Source organism: Apus apus, chromosome 1 (genome assembly GCF_020740795.1).
Source record: "Apus apus isolate bApuApu2 chromosome 1, bApuApu2.pri.cur, whole genome shotgun sequence".
In the NCBI taxonomy this organism is placed as follows: Eukaryota; Metazoa; Chordata; class Aves; order Apodiformes; family Apodidae; genus Apus; species Apus apus.
In genome coordinates, this window is record NC_067282.1 from 55,512,752 (window position 1) to 55,537,200 (window position 24,449).

The following is a 24,449-nucleotide window of genomic DNA, read 5'->3' on the forward strand; positions in this document are numbered from 1 at the left end:
TCTAGACTAAACAGCCCCAGGTCTCTGTTTATGTTCTGAATGTAAATAACACGTTTCTAGACTTGTAGTTACGTGACCATGTCCAAGGACAGAATTTATCTGCAAAAGTGATGTTCAGAGGTACCCACTGGTTGCAGCACTCAGGTTGGATTAATTTGGGAGAGGGATGATGTGTTGGGTTCAGGCTTCCCTCCTGCCTCAACTGTGTCTGAATGGTTGTAGAATTTATTTGGAGCTCCTGTGGATCAAGGTGAAAACACACCAAATTCTGCCAGTGTAGTTGTGTTCTTCTATTACATTTAGTGCTCCGTGCTTCTTTTGTTTTCTTATCTAATAATTCTACTTAATTTCTCATTATTCCATTGTTTTAAAGTCCAAGTCCATACAACTAGTTTTCTTATGAAAGAGTAACCTCCCGAAAAACAATGGAGGGCTGAGGTGAGCTAGGTAGAAAACTGGTGCTTACAGTTGCAGAGAATCTAATTCTTCATCTACAGTGTTTACTGCGCAAAAACTATCTCTTTTGATAGTACTTTTGTAGAAGATTATAATATTTTAAGCAATTTCTCAGCCTGGACAGCCTCTTAACAGCAGTGTTTTGTAAATCACTCCTTAGTATTCCTAAATTTTGCTTTGAAAGTGTAGATCAGGCCTCTGATTTGTTTTAGAGTTTCTAAACGTAGAAGAGCTCCTGGCAATTTCTCCTGCCCAGTAAGGGGAAGTACAGAGGCCTTCAGTTCTCTGTAAGGGTTCTTTAGTTTTCTTGTACAATAATTTATTACTTTTAAAGCGCGCCTACAAACCCCAGTTGAGGTCAGAGTCTAATTTTGCTAAAAATTGGGTTAAGTAAGAGACAGTTCCCATCCTAAATTGATTGTAGTCTGGGTAAGAGAAGTCTTAAAGATGCCTGTACTTGTTCCCAGGACAGTAAAGTGGTTGTGATCTTCTGAGCGAATGTCTGTCTTGTGCGTAACAAAAGAGGAGCGGCATGTGTATATTTATGCATGGTGACAGCAGTCTCATGGGGCAAAATGGGCTAAGGTTTTGGGGATTGTGTGCCTTGTTACAGTTCTGCATAGCAACGTGGGCATACACTTGCATACCCCTGCCAAAAAGACACTTGCCCTCTGTGTTTGCAAGACCCTTTTGACTCTGAAGAATGGCATTTAGCTTTTTGGTTACTTTATAGTAACAGCCAATAGTTACTGATGCTGTGTCTTGTCCTTCTAAAAAACACTGGGAAGTGGGCTCGTGTTGGTTGGAGCTCCCGTGGCTGGGTGCCTGCTGCTGTTATGAAATCTGCTCCCTTATGTAAGGGACAGGGCGTGTGGTGCCCACTCGGTGCTCGTGCTGCAGCTGTCGGGATTTATTATTGCTCCTGGTGTGGGGATGTTGGCGACGTGTGACACGCACTTCAGAGCACACTTCTGCCTGGGACTGCCTGGGAGGGCAACGAGTGGGCAGATAAGGACTTATCTGCTCGAGTGCCATCTTTGGAAAGCTGCAAGAGATTCAGGTAATGCTGGCTGCAACACTGAAACACAGAGGATGCCAGTGATATTTCACTTGTCTGTCTTTTACTCTAAATTACTTTGTATAGTTTACCTTACACAACATAGCTCACCTGTTCAGCTGTTCTGCGCTGTTTGGTTGCTTGTACTACTCCTGAGCTTGTGTTAAAGTCAGATAGTTTGTTGTGTAGTTCTGTGTACCTCAAAGGATATTTTTAGGAGGAAAAAAAACGATGTAGATGACCACAAAATGCAAAGGTTTTCCCTTTTAGTGTGCTTTTTATAGTGCAATGTTGCTTGTCCTTCAGAATGCAAAAGGACTGTTTATTAATCTGTTAGAAGATAAAATATCTTCTAACGGGAAGAAAAATTGTCTTTTTTCATACTTCTGAGGTAGATGATGAGCTGATTTATGTGTGTAACACTCATGGCTTTGATGTCCCTATAATGTCTTATGCTACTCGTTGTGCGGGAGATGTGTGCAAAGACTTTGAATCTCATAGAATCTCTTTTCTGTTCCCCATGTAACAATGTTACAGTTGCTAAGTTCATAGGTAGATGTCTGTAGTCTGTATAATAGTGGTATTTTTGTTCTACAAAGTACAGTGATGTGTAGAAGCCCTCTAAGTTATTCTTCACCTTCAAATGGTATAATGTCAGCTGGCATTGTGACGATACGGTTTAACATCAATCCTGTATGCCTTTTGTAGGGTGAACTCGAGAGTATGATGCACCCCCTCTAACAAGACAGGGCTGTTGTCTGCTGTCATCTGAAAACCTTGAGAGGAAAGCCTGCCTAAGGCTTTGCAGGGTGAGGAAGTTTACTGAGTATTCAGTGTAAGTTTTTACTTTGGTTTTTGTTTGTTTGGTTTTTTTTTAACTAGAGATACTCTGTCACCCTTTGCCTTATTTAACTGCATTCCTATTGGGTGTGGAGATGTCTGTAAATTAACTGTATATTGCCTGCAACCATTCCTGCAAAAATCAGTCAAATTTCTATGTAACAGCACAAGAGCTTTAAAAATTACCAGAGCATTGATTTACTTTTTTTTTTTCCTCTGTGAACTCTGTTTTTCTGATAATAAAATATTAAAAAATGGAGACTATTGGTTGTCTGTCTGCTTTTCTGCAGAAAGCTGAAAATTGTTATTGCTCTGTCATCCTTTTCAGTTACTTTTTTCTCCTGAATCTGCATGTTCTCATCTGTTTGTATATGCATATATACATTCTGTTCTGCATGTTTAGATATCCTGCTTCCTACTTATTCTCATGTGCAACTTAAAGGTTGTTTCCTTCCCTTCCAAGCAATTAGTTCAGACAAGATTAGATCCTTTTGGTGTTACTTCTCTTTCAGACATGTATTGCTACTTTTCCTTTCAATCATTTATAACCCTTACAGCCCTAATTTAAACAGATTCTAATTTTAAAATTTCATAAAATAGTTTTAAATGTTTATCAAAGCTATTTTAATTTTTTTTTTTTTAAATCCACTTGTTTTTTCCCCTCTTTGAGCATAGAACAGTCAAACTAGTTTGCCACTTCTGGTTCTTTTTTGCCTTGAATACTGGTACTTATGTGTCTACATGTCTTTACTATCAATAAAGGTAAATTATAGCATAATACATGTAAAAATAATTTTAATTTTTTGTGAAGTGTTATGTGGGGAAATAAATAAAGTAATTTTATTCAGGCAGGCTTGTATTTCTCTGTCCCAAGTTTTGTAGCATAATATGGATTTGACATCATCACAACATAATCATCTACAAAATGAACGGATAAGAGCACTGGAAAGACAAGAAGGTAAGATGTTTCTTATTTCACTGTATTTTCTTGTTGCACTTAGGAATGTTGTTAAGGATTGAAATGTCTTGCTAACAATGAGCTATCTTCTCATTAATTTTTTCTGAAGAATTGTGTTTATGACACTTGTACAGAAAATACAACAGATAGCACTGTTGTAGTATTCTAGCTATGCAGTAAGTATCTGCCATGCCAGCATACTTTGGTCCTGGCAGTTTCCTACCACTGCCTGGCATCTTGCCTGTGGCTGATTCCAGGGAATGAAGCTGTGACTGCAATCAAGCTATTCAGGAGAGGTTTATTTACAGGGTATCAAATAGGGAGAATTGGTTATTACAAGCTTTGTTTCTGTCTAGATAGCCTCAAACCTGCTCTTCAAACACCTTCAGGGGCTGTTGGCAGCTTTTTCTTTTATCAAGTTCATGGCTGCACATCTTTCAAGATCCTCATCTTTTTAGAGGTCACCAAAAGTAAGGCAAGGTTTTAGAGCAAGTATGTGTGTTGTTTTGGGGATGGGGTCTAGTTACATTCTACAGCTAAACGTGAAAGAAGGTGGTTTGGTGTTTTTTTTTTAAGTGTTATTTCATTTTTTATAATATTTTTGTTTGAAATCTTAGCTGAATCTTGGTCCATGTAGAGCCAGGTTTTTGGCCTGCTTTTTCAAGAGAGCTCAGTATCCACTTTTTATTTTGCTAGCTGTTCAGTGAGGCAAGGTGGAGTTTTGAGTCTGACTGCAATACTTAAAAATAATTAATTCCTTGCTGAAATGAATATTATTTTGGTTTTGAATATTTTTTTAAGTGCCCCAAATCTATTACCTTCTCTGTAAAGCTCACATTGTGCAAGAAGATAGCTGATACAGATTGGTGTAGGTTGCTGTTCCATAGAGGTTGCCCAGGGAAGTTGTGGCTGTCCCCTCCCTGGAGATGTTCAAGGCCAGGTTGGATGGGGCCTTGAGCAACCTGATCTAGTGGGAGGTGTCCTTGCACATGGCAGGGGCGTTTGGAGATAGATGGTCTTTAAGGTCCCTTCCAACCTAAACCATTCTATGATTCTAAAGTGTCTTAATCTTTCTTATTGTGGATTTCTGAGTTGAACTGAGAACTCAAGTTGATCCTATGCAATGAAGCATTATTTTTGGGCAAAGAAATATCTAGAAGTATAAATATTTAAGTTAGAGCTAGTAAGGACTGAAATGTTGATGTCTCATCACATATTTTGTAGTACACAAGGGCTGAAGTAAAGTTGTACAGGCATTTCTGTGCTGCTGGAAGCTTGGCACTCTAATATTGGTACTCTCTTCACATAGGATTTAGGGTGGGGAGGAGTGAGTCTGCATGTATCTTCCTTAGCTTTTGAATGATAAAAATAAATTGAACTTTGAGACATTAGGTCAATATATGCAAAATTAGTCAGTAGAGCAGAATCTTTAGATCAAACCCAGAAATATATTCCACTTAGCTAAAAGAGTAACTGTGTAGATAGCAATAACAGGTGGTTGTCTTCCATGTCTAGGAACACTAGGTAGAGGAGACATGAATGGAAAATAGGATATCTTTTCAGTTTCATATGACACGAGGCTTTGGCATATTAAATTCCATGCCAGGTTTTGGAAATAAAGGGTGCTGAACCTGCTGCATGCAGACTTAACCTTCTTCATCACCCTGAGCCTTGTTCTCATCCTTTTCCCCCACTGTCTCCCCCATTCCCATTTCATTAACATCACCTTCCTAGTTTCAATCTCTGTTTCTTGGGGTTCAAGTTCTGTTCAGTTTCTCTGCAAGTTCCAGGCTGAGCTCTTCTACTTGGTGCCTTTCCTTCTTAATTGGCTTGTCACAAGTTCTCCAGGCTAAAACTCCTTATTCTTGTTCACGGTGCCCATTACTAACTGGTTCTCAGCCTACAGATAGGTCCTCACCCACTCTTATCTCTCCTCTGGTGTCTTTATCCAATCGGTTCTCCATCGCACTTGCATTATTAGATGTCACTTTACTTTCCCCTCATGATTTCTCTTTATCATTATCTTTGACTCTCCTTGGCTAAACATCTCCAACATCAGATTCTGCCACTCACATCTTTATTTTTTTGGATACTAAATTACTTAACCATAGTTGCATTATTAAACTTCACCCCAGAATTATTTTACCTCTCTGACAAAAGGAGAAGAGCAAGTTTGCAAGGCGTACTTGTCCTTGACAGTCCATCCTCTCATTTCACTTGGCAAGGGATCAGTTTTTAATCCATAAATATCTGAGAAAATGCTGACCTGGTAACCTTCACATATCTCTGAGCATTTCAGAAGAGACAAGCTCCTTATACTCACCCTGTTTGACAGATGTCCTAATTAATGGCGATTCCTGCTATAATTTCTGTCTCTGGGTGGAGTCCAGAAATGTGCCTTAAATGGGATGTAGTTGGAATGAGAAGTGAGAAGCAGCCTAACCCTGTAACTTAGAAGTTAAGATATTCAGCTGGGAAGAGGGAGTGACTTAGTGTCTCATTCCTATTTCCTGGGTTACGTCTTAAAGCTACTTCTTTCTCACTCCCATCCCCCCTGACACTTTTCCATTGACTTAAAAAACTTTGCTATAAAATGTGAAAAATATCTTGGGACCAGAATGTGGAGCCCACCTGCCTCGTCACAACTTAGTGCCCAGATCATAGCTGGGCTTTCCCTTGATTGATGTCCTTCTAGCATGATTCTTTCAATCCTGGTTTCCCGATGGCCCACCTCTGGTGGTGAAGCACGGAAGGGGAAGCACCTGGTTCTGTACTGGAACACACCCCTTGGGTGAGTTTTGAATTTAAATCCTTCTGAGGAAGATCCAGCACCCAGTTCCTCCATTTTCGGAGTCCTTAAATTGCTGAACCATTCTTTACATAGTGAACTTTGCAATTAACAGTGCTTGTTATAAAATGAGCCTATTTATGCTATATATAAATGACACTTTTGCTATATGTCCCCACCACCTGCCTTCCCTTCTTTCATCTTCCTCTTTTTTATCTCTTAGCTTTACATATTACCTCTATCTTTCTTTTTTAAAAGACAACTGAACAACCTCTTCCATTAATTCTCATCTCAAAAGCATTAACTCCCCACCCCAAACCTCATGGAAGTCACCCAATTAGTAGCCTACATTTCTTTTCTTCACTGCAGGATTGGCCTGACTAAGAGATAGTGTGGAATGAGACTTGAGCATAACCCAATTAAGGAGTGACTGGAGCTAAACAGCACCTTGACACAAATCAGAATAATCTAAAAATAGCTCTTCTCTGAATTTACTTCTTGGCTATCCTATAGTAACTTATCTCTGAGCTCTTTTACTTGAGGTGTATATCTCTTCCCTCAGTAAGCAAGACCTGCTTTTTCTGAAAACATTACTAAATGAAAATAGAAAATTCCTGCCTATGGAAAGAGCAAAAGTTGCAGGCAACAGTTACATAATCAAAACACGCATTAACTCTCCAGAGAAGTCTGTAACATCTTCCCTCTCAACTGTGTGCCTGTCTTTCCTGTTTTCACATCTTTCCCCTTTACAGTAGCTGCAGTTCAACAATAAATTAATTTTTTCTCAACTGCCAGACAAGAAAGGTGGCTAGTTTGCATGCATTGTTGTTGTTACGTTACTTTCAGGTTTGTTCCTCAAATAAATATTTTAGAAATCTACAATTATTTCTAGCGGAAGATTGGCAGGCATTTTGTTGAGTCCCTTCTGTTCCATTGACTGTGGTACCTGGCATGTTGTGGCATGTCCTTACAAGAAAGTAAGAGCCATTTTCAATGGCACAAAGCCCTCTTGACTGGGCAAGGTAAGAGATGTGAAAGATAAGACTAGAGAATGGTTTACAGTGTCTAAATTACTCATAGAGAGCCTTCCTATCCATCAGGATATTGGCTGTTGTCCTTTTATAATGTACATTAGACCATCTAATTTAAGAACACAGTCTCCTTTTGTAATCAAAGGAGAATTAGTTATCTTTAGAGATTAAATAGCTGCTGAGCTTAGACCTGAAAATGTTTTCAATGACAGACAAACTGATGAAGTAACGAGGCAAGTACCTGGCACATTTGAATTAATTATGTGTTCATGAGATAATGTGACTATGATAGTTCTATTTTCATCCTTCTAATGGTTTTGAATGACCCGTGACTTGGATGGGTCTGGAATATCAGTGGTGTGAATTTCAAATTGAAATGTACCTCTCAAGCCTGAGTAAAGACATAGACTAGATCCTGTGAACATATCCCTCTCCTGTTCTTGTTTCCTCATGTCTCCTCAGCTAAGTGCATCTTGTCTCTTGGGTGAGAACAGGCAGCTTGTGGGTGGCAGTTCTGTACTTCTGCATTTCTAAGTGTAAACTTTCAAGCATGATATTACCCTGATATAGAATCTCAGATTAAGCAATAGAATATACCTCATCGTTGCCATCACTTCAGCAGGTTGAGCTGAAATTGTAATTTCCCTCTTTGTAGGTAGGGAATAAGTAAAGAAAAATGAATGGTATTGTTTAGATAAGTACTGGAACAGTACTTTGCTTTATATTCAAAAGTGAAGAGCATGATTAGATTTACATGGAATTTTGGGGACTATTCTGTGATTCAGGATTGTGTCTGTTTCCATGGAGTGATCTGGGCTCTGATCCTGAGATGTTAGTAGCTCAGTAAAAATTTTGAGACTTGAGAGTCCCTTAGAATTGAGAATTTTGTGAGCTCAAGGTCATGCTGAAAGCTTAGATTTCATTCCATTTGCCAGTTGGAGAACATCCATCATGGCAGGAGAGAAGCAGAAGATGGCTGGGTCTTATTTCTTTGTCACTGTGGGCTGTGACACCATTTGACCTCAAGAGATTAAGTAGAGTCAGGCCACCATTTGAAAGAGATTAGTTATATTTTCTCCCCTCTAGGTTGTTTTGAGGAATCGTTGGGTGAAACTGTTGTCTCTGAATTAGTGCTGTCCTCATCCATTAGCAAAGCATTTGAAGGATGTTTTGTTACTCTGTGTGTTATTTGTGAAAGAGCCTGAAAATGGAGATACTGACTGCTAGGATTTTCTTGGCAGCTTTTAAGTGGAAGGGTTTTTTACTTCTGTTTTTAGTCACATTTTAGTTCAGGTATCTAGAGTGTAGTATCTACTTTTGTTAAAAATAGAATTTTAATTCAGCCTCCTTGTCTTTGCTGCTTTTTCTGCATTTTAAGCGCTGTTTAACAGTGCCTGTCTCTGTTCCCTTTTTATTCAGCGGAGAATACATTAATGGAGGTGGTATCATTAGTTATGCAGTGTGAGATTTAACAGATGCTATGAATTGATGGAAGATACCAAACTGAATTTTAAGGTTTCCATTTCCTTGTAGATCTATATACTCCCAAGCATGATTTTATGTGACAACTGGTGTAAGAGGAACAGCTGATCATGTCACAGATTTCTAAACAGGTATAATTTCTACACATTCTAAGAAAAAATGTGCAGATAAAAATAGCCTAAGGCCCATTCATGTGATTGCTAAAGAAAGGGATGCTGCAATTTGCAACTTGCTCACAGCACTGGAACAGGCTGCCCAGAGAGGCTGTGGAGTCTCCTTTGCTGGAGACATTCAAAACCCGCCTGGACACGTTCCTGTGTGATGTACTCTAGGTGACCCTGCTCTGGCAGGGGCGTTGGACTAGATGATCTTTCGAGGTCCCTTCCAGCCCCTAAGATTCTGTGATTCTGACCTGGTCTATTTCCTGTTATTTTCCTTCTGCTTTCTCTTCCTTCTTGAAGGACTTCTCCAACTGTCTCAGCAGAACTTGCATTCTTTTCTTTAGGTTTTGTTCTAATATAAAACATTTCATTTGACATTTGAATGTGTCAGCAAAATCCCTGCACAAGATTTTGCAGCTTGACACACGTTTCTCTAACCTACCACTGACTTCCAAACTCCAGTCTTTTACATGATTTAGTATGTCTCTTTGGAAAACTATGTTCGCATTTCACTTGTAATAATGATGATTGCTTTGCCTTTGAGAATGATGTTTATGCCATTTTCTTAATGATGTGGTTGATATAGTGCAAGATGTGTCAGCAGTATATGACTTTTCTCCCTCAGCTCTGGTATTACTTAAAATCAAGGGAGTTCAAAAAACATGCTCCAAAGACATTAGACTTTTATGATAAACAATACTTTACGCGAAATGTGGCAAAGAACATTGTAAGAAATCAACCCATTCTTAAGAAACTTAGAGATATTAAAATTCTATTTCAAGAAGAATTTAGAGCGTCTGTAGAAGGGAACTTGTTTCTGAACAGAAGTTCAAGACCAAAGAAGTGCTATCTGTTTCACTAACAAAAATTACCTCAATTTCTCTTTGTTACCTGAACAGGATCAGACTGTCTCATCTTAAAGTAAGTGAGGCTCTAGCACCTGAAACTCCAGTGGTTTCTGTGTGTACATGCTCAAGCAAAGAGATGAATAGGCTGAAGATCGTAATTCTATGTATAAGCCACTTCCATGCCTGTCCAAATCACAGAAGAGGAGGGCAAACCTGGTCAAATCCAGGCAATGAAGAAGGGAAGAACCAGTCCTAGCAGACGTCTAGGTTCTGACAGTTTAGTAATGAGTGCCTGAGTAGTATTGCCCATTATGCTATTCCATTCTTATGGGAATTAAAAGCCAGGTCAGTTAAATCCTCATCTCTTGCCTGACTCTATTTTATTGATGAGTCACTTGTCTTAAAATGTCATTAAAATACATTAAATGAGTAATAATTCTAAGAATTTTTTTCCTGAGCAAGAGCATATAGCCTAACACAGAGATAAACCCTTCCAGGAGAATAACTTCCTATCAACTTTTTACATCTGTTAACAAGAGCCTATTTTGTTGAAAGTACCTGCAGAACTTTCTCAGTGTTTTCAGTTTTTAAAAGACTTCATCTCACCTGGATTTTGCTTACTCTGATAACAGTTTTCATGTTGTTTGAAATATTTCCCACTAGTTCATTACTTTTCTCTCTGAAGGCAGTTACAGAAAAATAAACTCAATTCTTTTTGTGCAATCCCACAAGAAATTTAGTTATTCTTAACGATATAAAGCAGAAAATAGAAGAGTCCTTTTGCAGTATAAAGAGAAACTTTATGTAAGTAAGCAAATCTGACTAAAAGTCTGCAATCCTTATATTGTCAGCACTCTTCCTCAGAATCATTAGTGTCCTGGTCCTAATAAAATTTCTCCTTAGGGTTTTGAAGCCCATCTACCATATTATGTCTCTTATGAAACATACACTCTTTTTGATTCTCCACAATAGTGAGATCTTCTTAAGGGGAAGACAAAAATATAACAATTATGTAAACTTCTCCAGATAAGCCACCTGGGGGATTACCAAAGGGACAAGATGATCAAAGTTTGAAGTGGTGTTATTAATCAGCAGATTTGGGGTTCCTCTTTCAGGGGTGTGGACAATTTAGCTCAGGTAGGGAGCAGTGGCCTAGAAACTCTGATAGTGTAGGGGCTATGCAAGCCTTAAGTAGAAAGATTGCTGATAATATATGGAATAGTTGGAAAATATTTATTGAGCATTAGAGGAGTAGATGTAAACTGCTGAAGTGTTATACATCTTCTGGCAGAAGCTTTGTAATTTAAGACTTAGTAAGTTATGGCTTCTCCACAAAATTTGATCCAAAATGGAGGTCAAAGGAGGAAGAATCAAGAAAAATGATTGTAATTAGGAGGTAACAGCTTTTTACTTCCACAGCTAGTACTGAGCACAGAACAAGATCAGACTGCTCTAGAGTCAGAGAAGACTAAAAGTAGACTATATCTGGTATGCCTAGAAAAAGGATGATATATTAAATACACTTATGATATGTGTAATAAGACCGTTTCATATTAATTCTTTCTTAAGAAAAGATTAATTTTACACGGGAGCAGCATTTGTCTGGCATTTAACTCAAGTTTGTGCTGAGTTCCCTGCTTTCATGCAGTGATGCATGTGTGTTCCCTCAACATCAGAGGCTTGCAGAAGATGTAATGGGCTGCCACATGCTACTTGTTTCCTAAAATCTTAAAATATCATAGTTTCAGTGTTGACCATTTTAAGTTACCTTTATAAAATTATACTGTGTATATTTTTAATTTCACTGTATCCCATGACTAATGTTCCCCCCAGAAAAAAATTTCTTGGATTACTGTGAGTTGTTTAGTGGGTTTTGTTGCTGAGTTTTTTGTTTGGTGTTTTTTTTTTAATGTCCAGGTTATGTCTTATTGTCAACATACTAAGATTGAAGATTAAAGTTTTTGCTTTTTCTTCCTCGGTTTTTGCTATTCTTTAGTTTCTTCTGATGCTCAGACTAAGTTGAATTACAAGCTTAAAGCACTGGCTAATGAGACTAAGCATCTTCCCAATGTGTTTTTGGTATCATCGCTTGCTTTGTTCACCCCTGCTTTTGTTCCTTCATTCTTCCATCACAAGACTTTGTCATAGGTTATGGCAATAAAAATACCGAGGCATATGGGAGAGCAAATGACAACACTTCAGGCCATCGTGTCCTGTGACTGCAGTCATTTGATGGGGAAGAAAAAGTGAAGAATCTTTGGTAGGCCAATATGTTTTATGCTGATGAAAACATAAATGTTCTCATTTTAAATAGTGATAGGGCTTACAGTTTCTGTGCAGATCCTGATCTTGATATTTGTGATTTCCATGGTAACTGCAGGCTTGATATAGCAGCTCTGCTTTGACCAAGGTGGTAACCCAGTTATCTAAATCTCAAGTATGCCTTCTAGGAGGTGTAGCTTGTAAACATGTTTTGCTTTAGTTAATTTGCCAAGAGATCACTGTTGGCCATGAAAGTAAATTTCCTGTGAAAATTTTGAATGATTCTAGACTTTTTTAAGAAAATCCTCTGGACAGCTTTACTTACTTCTTTTTATTTTTAATTTATTTTTTAAAAACATTTTTTGGGGTAACATTGTGGTACAGTTTTGTGTGATTAAGGCAAAACTGAAACTGGCTTGGTATTCAGCTAAAAAAGAATGAATCCTCTCCTGTTAGAAGAGTTATCCAGGATTATGTTAGCTATCATAAATATCCTTTGCATAGCAACAGGGATGGCACTCAGGGTATCAAGCCAACTGGAAAGAATCCCTCTGACAGGGCTCAGTTGGGGTGGGTGGATAAGCTTTCTTGACAACGCTAGTGCTTTTGCTCCTGTGTGTCATAATTTGTGTTGCTAGGATCTGTTTCAGAAGTTTTGTGACAGACTTGTAATCGATACTGTGGCTCCTTTTGTTTACTGTCAAAAAGAACCATAATGTAGGGAAAGTGAACAGTAAAAGGGTATGGAAAAATAATAAAAAATCCAGGCACACAAGACCCTAAGTGTCTATACTAGGGTAGCTGTTCTTGAAGGGAAAGAGAAGTTAAAACATTTCCTTTGAATTGCTGAAATGGAAAGCAATATATAGTAATATTCCACTTCTTTACTTTTTCTGAACTTGGCTTCTTCATCAAAACAGGAAAGAAATTATTTAGTTTTAAACCAAAAACTTCCGTTAGAATTCAGGAGACTCCCCATGCATTGTGCTAACCATTAATGGTGAAATGTATTTTTGTTCACAGATGTAATTCACATTTGTGCTTCCAATTCAGCTTTTCAATATAAATGGGTAGTTTCCTTATCAGTCTACTCAGCCTGATTGACCTTTTATATTTTTGCTTCCAGGGGGAAAAGAAGACGAACAGATAATTGCTGAAATCATGAGAAGGCGTTTTTTTCCTGCTGTCATAACTAATAAGCCCTGGGAAGGCTTTCACTTTGCTGGCCATGAGATAAGAATTACAGAAGCCACTGATTGCTACGGGGCTGTCGTCTGGCCATCGGTACAATATTTATACAGCATTGTTATTTTTTAAGTTTTGCAGTCTTATAGTACTTTAAATTTATTTTGCGTGATAAATATGTTTGGTTTTATGTTGACAACCCAAAGAAAACATTCTGTGCTTCTCTGTCTCCATTCTACAAATCCAAAGCCTGAATTTAGCCTGGTTTAGTATTGTTTCCTTGTTCTCAATGCTTAAATGTTATTTCTTGTTTGTGCTCCTATCACACAAGATCTTGTGTCCTCTCCTCACCTACCAGTAACTTTCCATCCTATTGGCTAGTTACAAGCATATTTTGAAGGAAATACAGCAGTCTTATGATTAAATTTCTGTACATTTTATAAATACAGATGGCTGTATAGCAGGCAAATCCAGGTAGTGGAAACAGCTGTCATAGGAGGTCGCAAGATACTAGCACTTACAGAAGCTACTCAGCCTACTTCTGTGAGAAAGAAATTTACCTCATAAATACCCAGGCATAGGAAGAGTTTCAGCTGGAGCTTTTAGTTTCTCAAATAGCCAGAAATCTAGTTGGAGAGAACCATTGTCCTTGTTTTTTGATAGAACTATCAACATACCCACCATACAAAGAGCCTTCTTCAAGGTTTTGAGCCTGTGCAGCTAATGCACAGCTAACTCGACTGTTTTGAAACAATTAAGAATGAAAGAAACCTCTGTGGTCAAGGAGGTGCCCCAATGCACCATTGACACTTGTGGCATTTAGAGAACGTCCCTGGAACAGAATCACCTCCAGGGGCTCTTATAGGAGGGAGAGGACTAAAACCCAAGAAGTTCAATTTCTGTTACATCAGTGTCAGCCTCCTTGGATTGTAATATTTTTAAGAAATATGGCCATAGTTCAGCTGAGAAGAATTAGCATACTCTGCTGTTTTGAACTCCAAACAATTTTCCTTGTCTTAGCAGACCTGGACAAGTAATTTATACTGTATCTCTTGGTGGCCTCAGTGTATGTCTTTGAGAAAAGGTTGGCTGACTGCTGATTGTTCTCACAAAATCATGGCCTGTGGTGAAAAGTGTGTTGTTGTTTTTTTTTTTTTCCTGAAAGGGTCTAGCCAATTTTGCTGTGGAAGGAAGGCAACCCTTCTATGTCTTTTCATGTTCTCCTTTTCTATTCCATGCAGCAATATTTGAACTCTACCAAAAAATGTCAGCCAAAATTGTTGAGAGGGCAGGAATCTTAAGGAAAAAAAATTTTTGCATGTTTCATGGAAAAAAAGCTGGATTTCAAAGTTTCCCTAATTTATCCCACAGAAATTTTGATCTTGATAGCCAGTTTCTACAACAGAACAAGGCAAAGCTTTGAGGGAAGAAATTATAGGTATATATGGAACTAACAGGAAATCTTCATATAACGTGCTTTCGAATGTCAGTAAAACATCAGATGCAATCTTTAGAAACCTGAATTTAATTAGTCCTGGTGCTTGCAGACTTACTTCTGTATCAAAGCTTTGTTGATTGTCAATTATATGTAACTTTGCATAAATAACCCTACTCTTTTTGCCCTGAATTAAGAGGTAGACAGCAAAATTTGTATTTCTAGCATGTCAATATTGGCTCAATGTTCTCTCCTTCTACTACTGAATTGATTAAAAATAAAACTGAGAGCATAATTTTGCTGTGTGAGACTGAGCCACTAATAATTGCCTTCCCAAATGGTCATCCGTAATGCAAGAGGGTGTGGCAACCATCATACATATTTGTTAATGGAGACTATATAATTATCTAAGAGTGGGAAAACATGGGGGAGACAAGCTGGAAATTATCTTAGTCAGAGAAATAAAATTAGCAATTTCTATTTCAAACAATGAACTAAAACTCACTGGTCAGTGTGGGACAGGACAGAAAGCACAGTTTATAAATTCATACATAAGGAGTCTGTTGTAGAGGGCTCTGTGTCTTTGTTTGCTGTAAAGGTTTGCTGTGCTTCACAAGGTAAGCACAGAGGACCTGCAAACAAACTGAACTGAAAAAAAGGGCTAAATCTATTGGTCCCTTTTGAATCATTACAGTAATTAATGATTGTAAAAGATAATTAACTATTGGTAGAGCTTAACGAGGATTGCTGTGGATTTGCTCTTACAAGCAGTCCTTATATCAAGATGTCTTTGTGAAGGACGTATTTTAGCTCAACCAGAAGTGAGTGCCATTATAAGCAGGAATTGCTGACTGGAATTTCATAGCTCATGTTATGCAGTGTGACAGATTAGATAATTGCAGTTGTTCCTTCTGGCTGTAATGCTTTACAAGCCTATATTGAGGCATGTTGTGGCATTTATTTTGTCAGTTCATAGAGCTCAAAGTTCATAGAGAGCTGTGATCCTTTAGGGACAGCACTTGAATGAATATTGCTCATTTGAACAGACATGAAATTACAAAATATTTTTTTTTGCATGCTTTTAAATGATAATGCATATTTCGTGAAGGGGTTTGTTTCATTTATTTGTTCAGTATGTTCAGTATGTTCATGGATTCCCTCCCCTACAGGCTCTTGTTCTGTGTTATTTTTTGGAAACTAATTCTAAACAATACAATTTGGTTGACAAAAATGTGATTGAAATTGGAGCTGGAACTGGGTTGGTCTCCATAGTAGCCAGTTTACTGGGTGAGTACATGCCATTGCTTTTATGCTCTTGGAAACATCTCTCAGATGAATACTAGAGCATAAAGGAAGTGGCTCAGAATTTTCTGTTGTTTGATAGCTTCCAAGAACAAGAAAAAAAAATATTCAAAAGGCTAATTTGGAAACCTGTTTTTTTTTTCTGTAAAGCTGCTAGTGTATTGATGTAATAAAGGAGGTCCCAATAGATGATGTTGTCATTAACAATGTTAAACAGGGACCAAAGTAAGAAACTAGTGGCCTCACAGGATGCCAGTTGCAACCAGATGTAGGTATGACCAATTCATCACCTTCCATTGACCAAACAGCCCTTGGATGCCAGGTCACTTTCTTTCTATTTATATTCAGCATTTTCTCTCAGCAATTGATCCTTGGCTTTTCTTTTACAGACACTGTTGAGTTTTCTCTCATGTTAGCCTATTCTTCTTCAAGACTAATCCAAATAACTAACTTCTGCATTTTAACAGAATCTTAGTTTTCTGTAGTCTAAGAAATCTTACTATGTGAAAAGGAAAGAACCTGAGGCAATGTTTCAATGTTGACTTTTTTTTTTTTTACTCAGTAACCATTGTTCTTCCATCCCTATTTGCTCACTGTACTTTTAACCAATTGATAACAAGACACAGTAAGTTTCTGATTTCTCCCCACCATCCCCAGCTGCATTTAGATAGCAATCTGTAGAGTAAAACTACCAGGAACCAAATATTTATTTTAAGAGCAGTGGCTAAGAGCTTTTGGGAGCATTTACAGTGTTCTGTTCCCTCGAGTGAGAGCAACCTGGTAAAGTCAGTTCTTTGTGCAGTGTTTTTTGTGAATGGCCTTTTGCCCAAGTCCTGAAGTATATTCAAAGTATATTCAAAATATATATGTTTGTTTTCTCCCTGTCACAGGTGCACTTGTGACTGCCACTGATTTGCCAGAACTGCTAGGAAACCTTGAGTACAATGTTCTCCAAAATACAAAGCTGAAATGCAAGCATCGGCCTTGTGTTAAGGAGTTGTCTTGGGGAATTGATCTGGAAAAGAACTTTCCTAAGTCTTCTTGTCACTTTGACTACATTATGGCTGCTGATGTAGTTTACCACCATCCCTTCTTGGATGAACTTCTCCTAACTTTTGATCACTTGTGCAAGAATGACACTGTTATTCTGTGGGCTATGAAATTTAGGTTTGACAAAGAGAACCAGTTTGTGGACAGATTTCAGACACTTTTTGACTTGGAGGCAATTTCTGATTTCCCCAGTTTGAACATAACCTTATATAAGGCAATGAGGAGAGGCAGGATGAAAGTCAGACCTTCCAAAGTGGCGGTCTGAGAGATACAAGTAGGTTGCACTTTTGGCTGCTCTGCAGCTGATTATCTTTTTAATAATTTCCATGTTAGTAGCTGCTGGCACCTGCATGAATGAAATTTTTAGAGATAGCTAAAACAAAACATCAGATTCCTAGTGCATGCCTGTCAGATTCCTAAATTTGACTTGCTTTTAGCTTTATCCACAGAAGAAATGGATGTTTGATGTTTTCTTGACTTTTATGTGCTACGCTGACAACACTCATAATTTTCACAAGTCTTGCAATTATCCTTACTAGATGTGTAACACATATTTCCAATAACTTTCAATTGCAGCTTTGAACAGTGTTGCATAAGATCAACCAATCTTTTAAAACTTAAGACTGTGATAAATGTTTGCATTTAAAAGTTGTGGTGTGAAATCTGTTCTTTCCCCATTCTTGCTATGATGTAAATCTTTCCTTTGAATAGCCTTTATAGGACACTAAATTAGCTGGAAAAATTCCCCACCTGGGAAATACACTGTTATAATAAAGGGACAGAATTTATTAGTTACTCTTTGATTCAACGTTTATGCTTTCTTCCCCTTCCATTTTTATTGAGATTCAGGGATTCTTCAGCAGATAGCCAGACACATGAGACAAGTGGGAATTAAATGTTTTGTTGCTTGAATAAAGGTCTTGAAACAGAAGAGTAAAGCATATCACCAGCTGCCCTTTGCAAAGACCTTGAATTCTTGGAGTTTTGCCCCTGCAAAAATTAACGATTATCTGGACCTCAGGGAATAACAATGAAAATGCAACAGTGGCCATCAAGAGAGGAGTTTTGTGCTGTCTGGTAGTGGACAAAAAAATACTTATCTCCTAGCCACTCAATACTGTGTGTTCCTGTTTTCAGTAGTCAGACTGATGTGCTGAAAGCCTATCAGAGAACTGTCTTTTGGGAAGAGTAATAAAATAATTCTTTGGACACCCAGATTTTCCAGTTTTGTTTGTAATTGAATGTGAGAGAACTTTGCAGAGTTTTATCCTTTTAGCTCCTCTTTGCACTCCCTTACTTTGCTGCCTGGCACAAGAACAGGGCAGAACTATGATAAATGGCTGCTGTAACTGCAATGTTCTCTTACTCCCAGTCAAACATTGGTTTTCTGGGACAAAAGTTCCCAGCATTAGAGAAGAAGCAGTGTAGAGAGCTGAGTGTAAACTGTCAAGATTTTCCAGTGGAACCTGGGGATCCTCATGTGTGAAAAGAGGTATTGAAGATAATCTGAGGGGGAGAGGATGGATGAGGATGTGGTAGGGAGGTATCTGGAAGTGGAAGGAGTACTGCCGAGAAAATGGAGCTGTAGGAAGGTGAGATGCAAAAAGAAAAGATGTGGCAATCGGGGGGCTGACTTAAAAAAAGGGTTTAAGAACCATAGTGCAAGGGCAGACTGTCTTTCTTGCTACTGACTGTAAGGGAGGAATCCTTGATGAGCCAAGGAGGGTGACTCCGGTAATACTGGAGCAATCACAGAATCACAGAATTGTTCTGTTTGAAAAAAACCTTTAAGATCATCAAGTGCAACAGATTAACCTAACTCTACCAAGTCCAGTGCTAAGCCATGTCCTAAGTACCACGTCTACAGATCTTTTAAATACCTCCAGGGATAGTGATTCAGCCACCCTCCTGGGCAGCCTGTTCCAGTATTTACTAACACTTTCAGTGAAAAAGTTCCTTCTAATATCTAATCTAAACCTCCCCTGGCACAACTTGAAGCCATTTCCTCTTGTCCTACCACTTCTTGCTAGGGAGAACAGACTGACACGTGCCAGGCCAGGACAATAAAATGAGAAGAATGGAAGTCAAGAACATCACTTTCTGGCTGTCCTGCTGGCAGATCTTGTGTGAGATTTTGGTTTGAAGGTTATTAATCCAGTATATATATAATTATAATTCCAGAGGTAATTAACCAGAAATCTTCTGGTCCTCATCTGGTAGTTTCCTGTGACAAGGTTTGTAGGTAGAGGTAGCACCTTTTATTGGGTCAACCAGTATGGTCAGAAAATTAGACTCTATACCAGGTGGTATAAGGTACTATCTCTACTTATAGGCATTTTTATGCTCATGTCCTTAGATCATTACAGCTGTAGAAAAATGCAACTACAGAATGGTAATAATTTCTTTACTCACTTTGTGTAGCAGAAATAGTTCACTTTAAGTGAACAGAGAAACAAATTTGGATCTCTGCCATGTCTAGATTTCCTCTCTCCGCTCCTTTCCTGCTAACTCACTTGCAACCATCAAATCCACTGCAGTTGAAACTACAATCCTTGCATCCCAAAAGGCATCTTTGTTTACAAATGTGTCTCAGATAAATGGATTGGCATTGTAATTGACAGGTAACAGCAAAAGTATCTTGTGAACTCCAAAGTGATGAAGGCTAAAGAGGAAGATTACAGTGAAGTAGTTAAGTGCAATCACTTGAAAATAGCTGTTCTGCTGGTTAGGCCTCCTATTTGGGCCACAGGCTGTCCCCTGCTGGGCTCCTTCTGGAGACAAAAGGAGATGTGTTTGTAAAATTGATTCAGAATTGGGCCCTTTAGGCCCAAGAGCTTGTTGCCATTTACTGTGATGTAACAGTAGCCCTCTTTCTCGCAAGTCTGCCTAGCACTGCTGTGTGAAGCTTCCTGGGAAAACTCTAGTGACTGGCTGCTCTATTGTACAGCCCCCTTTTGTCCTCTGGTATGATGGGCAGGTTAAAAGCCATGACCAATGGAGGGTGGAGGTTGTATATGGCATTTGCCTGTAGACATTCTTTCTGCTCTATGAGAAAAAGTCTCACATGAATGTTGTTTTTCACTCCTACAGTCTGTCATCATTTTAATAATCATGTATTATTTGTTCTAATATTTCAAATAAAATTCATGTTGTCATGCAGTGCATTATGTTGCTAATACACATGACATTTGCATCCATAGTTTGTGAAAGGCTGAGAGCAGAAAAGGCCAATTAAATTTGTGGCTGAAAGAGCTCCACCTATGAGGAATGCCAGAGAGGCTGCCTAAGCTGGTAGGCTTTTACAGTGTCTTATAAGATGTTACAGTAATGATAATAACTGAAGAGATAAATTGGTATGTATGGTATGGGTTCAATCAATTCCTTGGATTTTCCATATGTGAACCCAAGAACAATTAATTGAGCATTAGTATATTTAAGCAACTTAACGGTATGTGTTAGATTTTCCACAAACAATACGCTTTTCAAATGCAAATGTTTTCAGGAAGGATTCTTTCTGTAGAGACTGTATCTAAAATCGTAACAGTCGATTTACTTTGCTGCTTATTATATAACATTTCTATCAGGATCTTTTACAAATGATTGCCTTTTCCTTCTCAACATTAAAGTAACAAACACTTTCAACATTGTGCGGTTTCCATGTGGTTATATTGAGTTTTTGGCTCGGTCTTGTTGAATTGTGATGCTGCAGCTCTGAGTTATTTGGTTCCATTTGCATTATTAAACCCACCAATTTGGGCTTTTGCCTTCTATAACAGCTGTAAGAAAAAGCTGTAGCCACTGCACATTTAGAAAAAAAGCATTCAAATGACAGTCAGATCTATTGTTCAAACCCTGTTTTAATTTAGAAGCAGTAAAGGAGGCCCAGCCTAAGAAATCCCACTGCCAAGAACTACTCAAATAACTGCCCGTGGCACAAATGCCAGTTGACTGTTGAACAACTTTCTTGTATTAGTTCTTATATGAGCACTAGTCAGAGTTAGGTGAGCAAAGACCACCTGCCACATCTGCCCTCCTTAATGGTGGTCAGTATTTAAGATTCATTAAGTGTGGTAGCACATGTGATACAATCATCTGAAGAAATATTGAATTCAACAAAAACCAGAAGATCCTGAAACCTGAATGGGTTTAGAAGACCCAGATTCAGCTAACACCCTTTGAACTCTGGAGACCCAAAAGGTTTGGGGAGTTTTGCCCCACTCATAACCACTGATACTGCACTGGTACTGCATGTAACCGTGAGGTGATCTTAAATAAATTGAGTGAGAAAGAAAGATAGATGCTGTCAAGATGTCATTGCTCCATGGGTGTACTTCAGAAATTGATATGTTCATTCTTATAATAGCTGTGTGACGCCAGGGAAATATTGTTACACAAGTGTAAAGCAAAGAGGGAACTGAGCTAAATGTCAAGTGATTTAACCTCAGTCACACTGGAGAGTCCAGTATAAAAGTTCTTTCACAGTGAATATAACATTGCCTGTGCTCTTATCTTGTTCAGATTTGCTTGCATTAAGGAGAGAAAAAAACGAATTTTATTACTTCATATAGAATATTTTCCCATGCCACTCTGTAAATAAAGTATAAAACCACTAGGAGTATAAACACTCATCAATAGACAAGAAAAAAGCCTCAGATTTCCCTTTTGAGTAGTTATGCCAACCAACCATGCAATACATAGATTGTGGTTGCTACTGTGGAATTTTAGAGTCATTCGGATTGGAAAACATCTCTGAAGGTTACCTGGTCCTACCTCCTGCTCAAATCTGGGCCAGATTCAAAGTCTAAACAGGTCACTCATTGTTCAGTTGGTATAAGAAGTTCTCCAAGGATGGAGATTCCACACCACATCTGAGCAGCCTGTCAATTTCAAATTTTTACCCCCCCACCTATCCAACTGGAATTTCTCTTGCTGCCACTGGGCATCTGTCTTTTGTCCTTTTTGAAGTGCACCTCTGGCTTCATCTTCTCTATAACCATCTTGTTAGATAGTAGATGACAGGCATTAGATCCACCCCTGGATCCACCCTGTGTCCACAACTGGACACAGTACTGCAGATTAGCCATTATGAGGCCATGTAGAGGAGTATTAACAGCTTCAAATGATCTGCTGGCAGAACTCTTGCTAGCGCAGTCAGCTTGAACTAACTGCAAGGCCGCACTGGTGTCTTTGTTCCTGTTCTATCAGGACCCCACGTTCTCCTCTGCAGAGGTGTTCCGTAGCCAGTCAATTCTTGGTCCATGCCGTTGCATGGTGTTCTCCTGTTGGACTTCATGGATTTTGTCAATCTGTTCCTTCAGCCTGTCAAAGTCCCTCTGAGCAGCAGCTCTGCCCTTTCCGCCAGTTTGGTGCCTTAACATTTCATTTAAATGTATTTTATCCATTGGCCAGGTCACTGGTGGATTGTTTGCAAACATATGAGCTTGGAAACGTCTTCCTAGAGGGTTTGTTGCATGGTCATCCTGGAGACTGGGATGAAGCAGACTGGACAGTAGTCTTCTTGAGCCTCTCTTTACTGCTTTTTGAATATGGGATAATGTTTACCTTTTTCAGCCTTTGGGAGCTGTCTCTGACTGACAGTTTTCAGAGTTGATAGCCAGAAACCTTGGTTTTCTCAGCAGCATTTTGCCCCATTCCATAGAATTCTGTATGTTCATTTTGCTTAAGTTGTCCCTAACTTGACTGTCCTACCCTACTAGTAACTTTTTCACCAAGCCCTGTCATTAAGCACAAAGATATGGAAATTATGAGAGCTGACCTTGCCAGTAAAGACCAAGACAAAGAAGGAAAGAATTAGCTTTATCATGTCCTTTGTCATTAATTTCCCTGCTCCATTCAGCAATGGAGTCACATTTTAAATTGTCTTCCTTTTGCTGTTGATATACCAGTAAAACTCATCACATCTGTATCTTCTTATCCAGCTGAGCCCTGACAATGAGATTCCAGCTACTGGTTCCTAGAACAGACTGAATTATCCTCTCCTGGAATCTAACATCTGCCACTTGCCTTCCTCACTTTCCTTAGAATCTTTCACCACCATCTCAGGGTCACTACAGTTGATGCAGCCACAGGCTATTGTATCCCTCACCCTTATATACAAGCAGCAGTTTCAGCAAAGCACACTTCCTATTTGGCCAATCCAGCACATGCATACAAAAAAAATGACTCCAAAACACTCTAGAAACTTCTTGAATCGCTTGCAGTGTTGCAAGTTGCCTTCACAACATACACCAGGATTGGTTAAAGTCTTTCATGTGAACCAGAGACCATGATCCTGATGTTTCCTCAGACTGTTTAAAGAAGGCTTCCTCCACTACCTTGTCTCTTCCAGATGGTCTGTAGCAGATGTTCTTCTTGATCTATCATCTGATCTTCCCCATAAGCTCTTGCCTAGCCCATTGCCTCACTGATAACAGGGTGCCATGCGTCTGAACCCCTTCCTCACATAGAGGGCAAATTTGCCCCCATCTTTATAATTTCTTATTGTTCTACTTAAAGACCTGTGGACCACTGCACTGTAGTTGTGCTATTTATCTGAAAGACGAAGCTCTAAAATATACCAGTGTGACTATATTACTATCTCTGAGGAAGAATGGTAATTGGAAATCAAGAGACAAGTGAACCAGGATTACCATAGAGATGCAGCAGACTCTTAGGAGCAATAGAGACATAAAGTCTGAATGCACAGAAATACTGAGTGCTTATGTTCTTGGATGTCCATAATTACATGAGTTTTCTACAGAACATTATGAGTCATTTGTTACATATGATTAATCTTTAGTATCGGATTATTGTATTATTGGGTTACCCAGATTATATATAATCAGACTCTTCTTATTATTATAAATTAGCTAGAGGCCATCTGCCCTCAATGTTATTGCCTCTACTCACATTCCTTTTGAGGCTTCAAAGCAGTTCATGAAAGCAGAAAATGTTGCTCTCATGATGCCTGTGATTATTGCACCCATGTGTGCAGCAATGACTATTGCACTCCGAGGTGCTCAGCCTTGGCAGCAGAGTAAAAAGGTCATTAGATATTGGCTGTGTTCCTACCAGGAGTCAATCAGCTTATAGTAGCATTAGCACTTCTGTATTAATTGGTAGAAGTGTATGGGCACTCTGGATAACAAAACATGATGGTGGAGGTAATATTTTTTGAAAGACATGGTTTCTTACGACTTCGTCTACTGATCTCTCAAAAGAAAAATCTAGCAGTGTTCCACAAGTGTCCTAAGCAATTGCAAAAAAGTGGTCCCAATGCCCTGACAGTGAAACCCTGGAAGGCTCTGCTGTCATGCTGCTGTAAAAGGCAAGAGAGACACATGGCTCCATTCTTCTTTAATAAATCTTGAGAGTATTGTTTTGATTTACTATGAGAAGACACAGGCAGAGACAGATAGCAAGTTTGATTTAGAGGATCGAGACTACATGCAGAAATAATATTTTTAGGCTCCTTTATCAAAGAAAGGAACGTTTTGAGGAGTGTTTTAGTCTTTAGTGTTTTAGTTTCAGAGAAGCATCTGGGATTTGGGTGTTAGTTCCCTGTCTTCCAAGATGGGTGTGTTGGCGCCTCCCA

At 38.8% G+C, this 24,449-nt stretch overlaps 1 protein-coding gene across 7 annotated transcripts; it reads left to right on the forward strand.

Moving 5' to 3' along the window:
• The first annotated feature begins 1,389 nt into the window (after positions 1-1,389).
• LOC127380010 (protein-lysine methyltransferase METTL21E-like) lies at positions 1,390-18,072 on the forward strand. 7 transcript variants are annotated; one of them, XM_051608387.1, is made up of 6 exons: positions 1,390-1,516; positions 2,222-2,348; positions 3,202-3,311; positions 13,010-13,167; positions 15,673-15,790; positions 16,696-18,072. In XM_051608387.1, the coding sequence occupies exons 3-6, from the start codon at positions 3,242-3,244 to the stop codon at positions 17,118-17,120; spliced, it is 771 nt and encodes a 256-aa protein (XP_051464347.1). In that variant the 5' UTR covers positions 1,390-1,516; positions 2,222-2,348; positions 3,202-3,241; the 3' UTR covers positions 17,121-18,072. The 7 variants fall into 7 exon arrangements, with proteins under 7 accessions (XP_051464347.1, XP_051464326.1, XP_051464358.1 ...); XM_051608366.1 differs by having other exon boundaries at positions 3,228-3,311; XM_051608398.1 differs by having other exon boundaries at positions 2,222-2,322.
• Positions 18,073-24,449: the final 6,377 nt, after the last annotated feature.